This window comes from Somniosus microcephalus, chromosome 14 (genome assembly GCF_052327205.1).
Source record: "Somniosus microcephalus isolate GS21.2 chromosome 14, FLI_Smic_1.0, whole genome shotgun sequence".
NCBI lineage: Eukaryota > Metazoa > Chordata > Chondrichthyes > Squaliformes > Somniosidae > Somniosus > Somniosus microcephalus.
This window is the reverse complement of record NC_141000.1, coordinates 69420189-69428754: the sequence shown is the minus strand read 5'-3', so window position 1 is coordinate 69428754 and position 8566 is coordinate 69420189. Positions and strand designations below refer to the sequence as shown.

The 8566-nt window shown below is 43.1% G+C and overlaps 1 protein-coding gene across 1 annotated transcript in view; it reads right to left on the bottom strand.

The window, feature by feature from the left end:
• Positions 1–2447: 2447 nt before the first annotated feature.
• cybb (cytochrome b-245, beta polypeptide (chronic granulomatous disease)) overlaps positions 2448–8566 on the bottom strand; it is a 64475-nt gene continuing 58356 nt past the window's right edge. The window contains exons 12-13 of the mRNA XM_086006617.1: positions 6782–6906; positions 2448–5104 (exon numbers count right to left, since the gene is read on the bottom strand). Of these exons, the coding sequence (XP_085862743.1) occupies positions 4978–5104; positions 6782–6906 (252 nt within the window). The 3' untranslated portion in view covers positions 2448–4977. The remainder of the gene's footprint in view (positions 5105–6781; positions 6907–8566) is intronic.

The window sequence follows — 8566 nt, the reverse complement described above, 5'->3', positions numbered from 1 at the left end:
GTACATGCTGTCCAGGGGGATCGCCACGAGCCGTACCACCAGCTACAACCCCCGGGGTAACGGCCAAGTGGAGCGAGAGAACGGGACAGTATGGAAAGCAGTCACTCTAGCTCTAAGGACCAAGGGCCTCCCTATCTCCCGCTGGCAGGAAGTCCTCTCGGATGTGCTCCATTCGATACGGTCGCTATTGTGTACGGCCACTAATACCATGCCTCATGAACGAATGTTTGTCTTTCCCCGGAAATCCACCTCAGGCATATCCATGCCGTCATGGCTCTCCACCCCAGGTCCGGTACTCGTGCGAAGGCATGTGAGGGGCCACAAGACGGACCCTCTCGTGGAGCCAGTACACCTACTCCACGCCAACCCCCAATACGCATATGTCCGGCACGCCGACGGAAGGGAGGACACCGTGTCCATAAAAGACGTCGCCCCAGCCGGCATCGACAACAATCACGGCAATAGCGGCAACGACGATCACAGCAACTCTTACCCACCCACTACTCTTTCATCACCCCCGGAAGAACACCGACCAACGGCACCCCCACCAACTACCCCTTCAACAACCCTGGCGGCACCCCCGGCAGAGACCCAGGAGGCTACTGGGGACACCCAGCCGACACCCGCGGCACCGCAACAGCCACGTCGGTCGCAGAGGACTATCAAACCCCCGAACAGACTAAATCTATAGAAGGGGTGAATGTGATGAAATCTTCCATTCATCACTGCCTGTGACTGAGATCGGTTTCAGTGTCATTTCCCTTCCCCCAGACCTCATTGTATTGTGTACTGGAATGTGCTGTTTGTAGGGCTTCGCCCATACCTGGCCCCGTTTGTAAGCTAACTCAGTCTGGCCTCAGCCTCCAGAAGGAAGACATCTCTCTCTCTTACGTGTTACGTTCTAAGTTAATAAAAGCCTTGTTTTTGTTCTGCTAACTTCGAGTCTCGGAATTATTGAGGCACATCAGGATGCTCAGTTGTTAAGTATAGTCAAGGCTGCGATAGATAGATTTTTGGACTCTAGGGGAATCATGGGGATCGGGCGGGAAAGTGGAGTTGAGATCGATGGTCAGCCATAATCCTATTGAATGGTGGAGCAGGTTGAGGGGCCGTATGGCCTACTCCTGCTTCTATTTCTTAACCTCTTATGTTTTTACCCTGTCCATATTAATTTGCCCATTAAGAGGGATCTTAACATCTCCCTCATTGTAGCATCCAATTATTTGAAATGATCCAAGGGTTTTATGGCTCCACTACTCTTTCTGGAAGTTTATTGAATATGTTGATCACTTATTGTGTGAAGAAGAATTTCACGATATTTATCCTAAAAGTACCTTCTGTTGTTTGAACCTGTGTCTGCTAGTTTTACTCCCGCAGTTTGGTTAAAATAATATTCCTAGTTAACTTTTTCTAGACCCTTAACAGTCTTATATTCCAGTTCTCTACTCACAATCCAAAATAGTGTGCTTATATCTGCATTATCTATGAAACTCAGCATTTTTTAAAGATCCTGTCCCTCTTCCAATCGTCTTTTCTCAAATAAAAGTATTTTTTTTCCTGCTAGGCTCTCCTTATAGCCATACTCTGGCATTATCTGTACTGCTCCTCTTTTAGCCCTCTCAAATACATTGATATTGTTTTGAAGCCAGTGTGCTCAAACCTACACACAATATTTCAAACAGAAAATGCTGGCAACACTCAGCAGGTCAGGGGGCATCTGTGGAGAGATGACCAAGTTAAAGGTTCAGGCCTGCACCCTTCATTAGAACTGGTAGATAATACAGATGAATGGCACTTAAAATGGAACAGAATAAGGGGAGGAGAAAAATACACACAGGAAAATAAATTGAATGACCTGTAAAGTGCTTAAGTGGAAAACAGGAGATGGTGAAATAGCAGAAGTTATGTGACAATAGGAGGCATAATGAAAGAAATCAAAGAAATAAGAGGGGGGACGAAGGAGTGAGGGTAAAAGCATGGGAAATGGACAGATTCAGCAGGGACGAATCCTCGGCTTAATCCAGGAAATTGTGGGAGCCAGTGCGCTTGCAATAAATGTAATAAATTTTATCTGGGAGGCCCATCCCCAGAGATAAAGAGAGAGAAGTCCAGGAAGGGAAGGGGAGAGTCAAAACTGGACTACATAAAGGTAAGGGTGGAGTGGAAATTTAAAGCAAAATTAATTACATTTTCTAGATCAGTGCAAGAGCAGGAAGCAGCACAAACACAGTGGAAAAAGAGGTCAGGGAGGGAGCCTGAGTAGAACTGGACAGAAGAGTGTTCAACATATCCTACACACAGACAGGCATAGCTAGAGCTCATGTGGGTTCCCACAGTGACACCTTTTATCTGGAAGAAGTGACTGGAATTATCTGTTACACAGAAATCATAGACAACCATTTTCCTCTTTTGGTCTTGGCCATCAAAATCAAAAATATATGAGAAGATAATTTTGAACTTTTTTTATTTAAGTATTTCTTAAATCCTAATCATTGAGACTACATAGACAAGAATCCTGTTATATTCTATAAAACAGGTACATATTCTAAAATCTGAGACTTTCATTACTCAAAAGATTAAACAATATACACATTGATTTTCTCAGAACTAGACATTTGCAACTTTGGTCAGCTATATAAAATCAACATCCAATTGTATTATGCCAGCAGATTGTAAGCATCTATTTTGTAGGCGTTTATATAATAATAAAAATAAAGCAGTTTGTCTATATGTCAAAAGCTTTGTGTACCCTTCTGTTGGTCTGTTTGGTTTAAATTTGAACCATTGCCTTCAAACTTTCTGGTTCCTGATTATCTCGGATGTGACAAAAAGCAGATTTCATTTGGTGTTCCATTAGCTTCAGCTGATGATTTCCCTCTTACATCAGGGCTCAGATATAAGGCGGTAGATTTTCATTTTGGGCAGACTTTGGATGAATGGTGGGAAGAGTGCTCATGACACCTGCTCGAAGTACCCAAAGAGAGGTCAAAGTCATTTTGAGAGCTGGGCCTCGTTTCCATAATCCCGGTGAGCTACAAGCACTGTCTAGGCACTCATAGGCACCTCGCCAGTTGGGAGGGTGGAGTAGGTATTCTGGCATATGTTCCTCCTGGCCCCACAAAAATATCTCATAAACCAAATACTTACCAGGTTTTGGAGTGGCCTGCAGCGATAATTTGCATTGGGGTCCTACAACCGGGGTAGGACCCAGATTTGCATATTGAAAGTAGGCTCCCGCCTGAAAATCGGGTGCCTAAGCTGCCTGGCTGAAGGCCTTGGAAAAAAATGGCAGTGGTAAAACGGGGCGTGGGAACAGGGTGCTAAATGTTGCAATGCCTTTTCAAGGCCTGCTACCACCCCATTCCAGCTGGGTGGAGCCGTTAAAATCTTCACAAAAAGATGTTTCCATGAGCTTGGAACTTCTGAAACAGAAAGTCCCTCATAATTTAGTTTTTCTTATCAACACCAGCATAAATTCCACCACATTAAAAATATTTCTTTAGCGTGCTCAATCAATGTAAAGTTATTAGAACATAATTTATTTCAATCGTGTTTTTGCGATATTCAGCATTAATGTTTGCATTGTATCACAAAACAAAAGCAGCTGATCCATTTAGCTTCAGTGGGGGGTTTAGTTAGATTTATGGTCCAGTCAGAAACAGTTTTCAAATAATCTATTGTCACCTGTCTGCAGTGGAATGTTTCTATTGTGGAAGATCCTATATTTGATGTGAATTTCACACTTCTGTCTGTTTTTATATTTAAAAATAAAGAAAAGACATGATAGTTGCAGTGGCAGATGTCATTTATGACTGCTCACATGAATGACATTTCCCGTATTCAAGCAGAGACATGGCGACAAAGCCGCTTCAATATCAACTAGAAACACTTCAGATTAAGGTGATCAAGAGGGGGGGAAAGTATCAAAGGTAACAGATATTCTGAAGAGCTTGTTCAGAATTCCTAAGTCCATGGGATGTAGATGACAGAAATTTCCAATGCATGGTTTATGTTCTTTAAAAATTGGTGGTATGTTATTGGAAATGGGCTTGTTAAATATTTAGCCTCTAGTATTTTTAATATGGTAAAGAACTGTTCTTCAAAGCTAGTATTTTGATGATATTTCCATTCTTTCCTCATTACCAAGGTCACTTCAGGCTGACCCTCACAGCTACATGGAGGGACCAGAACCAATGATTGAACGATAAGCATCTAGGGGAACCAAGGGGTTGGGATTCATGTCTGGGGTTGAGTTGGTCCTTGAACCCCTCCTTTTCCAACGTGTCAAAGATCCATAAACTTCTATAGACATTGAAAATCCAAATATAAACATAACGTATTGCAAACCCACAAAGTAAAATCACATTGAAAATTCAGTTCTCTGATGCAAATATTTCATGAGCTGTGGAATCAAAGGTGCTGGGCATGAGTTTGGTCTCACTGGCATGAGCAGGCAAGTATTTAATTTTCAATCTATTTTGAAATACAGTACTGACAAACAATGTGGGTGTTGGCACTGTGACGCAAAAGCTTTGGGGACAGGCTGACACCCAGGGACAATAAGCAACAAAGAGGCCTGTATATGAGCCATTTTAAGAAAATAATAAAAATATTAATGACAATGCTAGCTAATACAGATGCGTGATGCTTATGTCATGCTTCTTTGTGAGTGTGCTTTATTGCAAAAAGCTACAAACTTGTGGAATCGGAAGAAAAAAATGATAGTACAGGAAACTCTCTTTTTACCAGCACCTAAATAACCGGAAATCTCTCTTAACTGACAAAATTCAGGAGTAGGTTCAGGTAAGTTTTACTTCATATTAGTGGCTGTGTAACCGGGGTTCCTGGATCTGTGACTGTGTATGGGGCTCTCGTACCTTAGTAAATATACCTCTCTGTAATCCGGACTTTTTGATCAACCGGCAGCACGCTGGTCCCGTCGGTGCCGGATACAAAAGAGTTTCCTGGTAATAGAATTCAGAAATTTTCCTTGTTGAATATAAAATGTACTCCTCTTGGATCAGCAGATGAATGAGCAATGCTCATTTTATTTAGGGTTTTACCCAGAGCCACTGGCCCACAGAGGAAGACTCCCACATTAGTGCTGTAAAATAAAAGATTTTTTTTCAATAATAACATCTTACTTTAAAAAATATGCCCTCTTCCATTATTCCACTTTGATCGCTACTTCTGTCTTCCCTTTAGCTGGGAGGGTAACGTTCTGGACTCTCATAAAGACATCATCAATGTGGTCAACAAAATAAGTATTTCAGCAGAGCACTTGATGGTCCTGTTCTGCATAGGAAATGTAGTAGCCATTTTGTGCTGGCAGTGTTCCACAAACAGCCATGAGATGAATGACCATTGGTATTGATTGAGGGAAGCATGATTGAGGGAGCCATAGAGTATTAATGGCACAGAAGGAGGCCATTCGGCCCATTGAGTCCGTGCCATTGGGCAGAACATCTCGCTTCTGTTCAAATCTTTAACATCCAGTACAGGCAGATAGGATTCCATTTAAACATTTCATCTGAGGAATAGCATCTACAACAATGCAATAGTTCCTCATATTACACCAGAACGTTAACCAAGATTATAAGTTCGAACCTTAGTCTGGGGCTGGAACCCACAATATTCTGACCTAGAGCCAAGTTGACGCACAATGCTACAATTCTTAGACTAGTAATCCTAGGCAAGGGTCTAAGTAATTTCTTCTTAATGAAGTAGAACTTTCTCATCCTTGAGCACCTTTGTTACCACCAAGAAGCAATCACCTAACTGGCAACTTTTCTGTGCTCACTAATGTCAATTGGATTCAGATTCACAATTTTTTTTTGTTTATTAACATACCTTTGTTCTGAACACTGTAGCTAAAGAAAATGGTGTAATTAAACAGAAATTCAGGTGTGAGTATTGTAGTTTGTAATTTATTTAGAAGCTCACTGTGGCCACAGCAGTTTCTTTGGGCAGATGCATGGGTCTAGAAATTGGATTGTGCATCACCCTTTTTTTGTGGGCATGCAGTGTCCAGAAGTGCGCAGCCCATTGTATTGGTTAGGGTCCCCTGTAGTCGTCCAGGGTGCCTGTCTGATACTGGCATTTGGGCCATTGCTTATGAAAATCAGGGGCCTAGCACCTGTTCCAGGCCCATTTGTAAAATTTGTTTGTGACTGACTGCAGCATGGGCGTCATTTCTTTTTCCCTTCGGTAATCTGCAGGGAATTTTTAGAATAAATTGAGCACTTTCAATATTAGCAACATCCAAATGATACACAACACCCTGAATGTACAGCTATGCATGTATGAAATCTGAATAATGACATTACATTTATGATAATACTGTTGACTAACAGTTTTTTTTAACTTGCACGCAAATGGAGATTACACTTACTTTAAAAGGGAGTATTGTTGTTTCAGCTCTATTTGGCTTTCTCTAATGCATTTTGTCACTTTTCAGCTTGTATTACTCAAGGGGTAAAATGAAAGTCATGTCTGTTCTCCCTCACTGCTGCCTAGCAACTACATCATAGAGCAGTAAGTTATTCACAGATTGATGTCTAACCAGTGAAGCGGAGTACTAAAATGCTTTAAGCTGAGGGTATGATAATTCAAGGTCACGTGTTAATAAAGACGAGAAACCTCAGCAGCAATAAAATTGTGTCATTAATACAATTCTCAGAAGAACTTTTTTTTAGCTTGGTCATAGAAGTTTTGTGGGGGGGGAAAACAAAAATAAAATAAGCCAGCACTTCTGGTTCAGTTGTTTGTTCACTAGCCCTACCTTGGATGTTTGGTTGCAATGTCTTTGAACTCATTCTCCCAGTTTGGTCTCCCATATAAAGTCTTTTGTTTGAGTCCTGTGATGACATCTGTTTGGGCTTCATGGTGCATGGCAAAGTGAGCGGCCTAAGAGTGGTGAAAATATTATTTAATATCTGCATTAGCGTCTGTCACTCAATCAAAGAACAACAGCATGTTCCAACAATATACGAATGGCTAAGACTAATTTACTAAGACATTACAGCATAAACAAATGGATAGAGATAATAGGGTAGAAGATGCTATTGGTGATGTAATCAAATGAGTGCTTAAAATGGAATATCAATTTCCTCTTTACTTGGTTAAAATAGTTGAGAGAGAAATCTGATATAAACCTGTTGACCATTCGTATGGTAACTTCACCAACAATGATTTCTGCCCTATTGTCTAATGGAAATGGCTAATACTTGAATACATACAATTGCTGGAAATGGTTACCATCTGAAAACAGTTTCTGGTGAAGGGCCATACCTTAAATAGGTAGCTAATCTTTTCTCTTTCAGGTGCTGATCCACTTATGTATTTTCAACATTTCCAAAATTATACAATAAAATAAATCTTAATTCTTAACTAGCTGATCTGCTGTGTTTTGCTCATAGTAAGCCAGTGGAAGTTTTATAAGTGCAGAAGCACTATACCATGTAATTCGCAATATATTACTCTATGTATAAACTGGTATGTTCCTTTAAGGCGACCAGGTCTAAGAGCTGTATAAAGACATAGGCCTAGAAATTCAGTGGGCTGCACCACCAGTTAGCGGCCAAAGAGGGCACTTAGTGGCTTTAGCGCCACTGACCACACCTCCCGCGATATTTAGCGGGGCGCTAATGGCGGCGTTAGCCTGTAGCGCTGCGCCGCCACCGATGACGTCATCGGTGTGCGCAGCGCCCCACTCCCGCCCCGATCACCATATTTGGTCGTGCCCGCCTCTTTAACGCCGGTCGCAAATCGCGACTGGTTCACAGGGCCTACCTGTGGCGGTAGTGGCGCAAGTTAAGGTGGAGGTGCGGGGCGGCCGCTTTTTCGGCGGCCGCCTGCCAGCACCTCCGTCCCCGGCCTTCTAAACCCCCCCCCCCGCGGCATTGCCGGCTGTTTCCCGAGAGCCCGGCACTTCTCCTTGGTGCCGGGCTCATTTGCCGGCACTCGCGAGCGGGGATCGCGCTGTTGCAGGCACCTCCCCCTTAACAGTGGGAGGAAGGCCTGCAGTACCGCAGCGTGCCGTGCCACAGCGTGTGTCGCTGTGGCCCTTAGCGCGGCGATATTCAGTGTGAGCGCCCCAAGCGGGGCGCGGGGAGCCTCGAGTGGCGGCCCGCTTCCGTTTGGGGTGCTGAAACTGAATATCGGGATGGCGCAAGTGGCTCCGCTCGCAGCGGTAATTCCGGCGCCCAGGCGAGCTTGACGCCCCAAACGGGGCCCAACTGAATTTCTAGGCCATATACTGATATCAATTAAAGGCTAAGATCAAGAGAAATCAGCAGAAAATGACTGAATTTTCTTCATATCACTGAACAGGTGCAGGTAATAAGGTGGATGAATTAGCTGCGCAAATAGAGGTAAACGAATATGATTTGATTGGGATTACGGAAACATGGCTCCAGGGTGGCCAAGGCTGGGAACTCAACATCTAGGGGTATTCAATATTCAGGAAAGATAGGCAAAAAGGAAAAGGAGGTGGGGTAGCATTGCTGGTTAAAGAGGAGGTTAACACAATAGTAAGGAAGGATATTAGCTCTGATGATGTGGAATC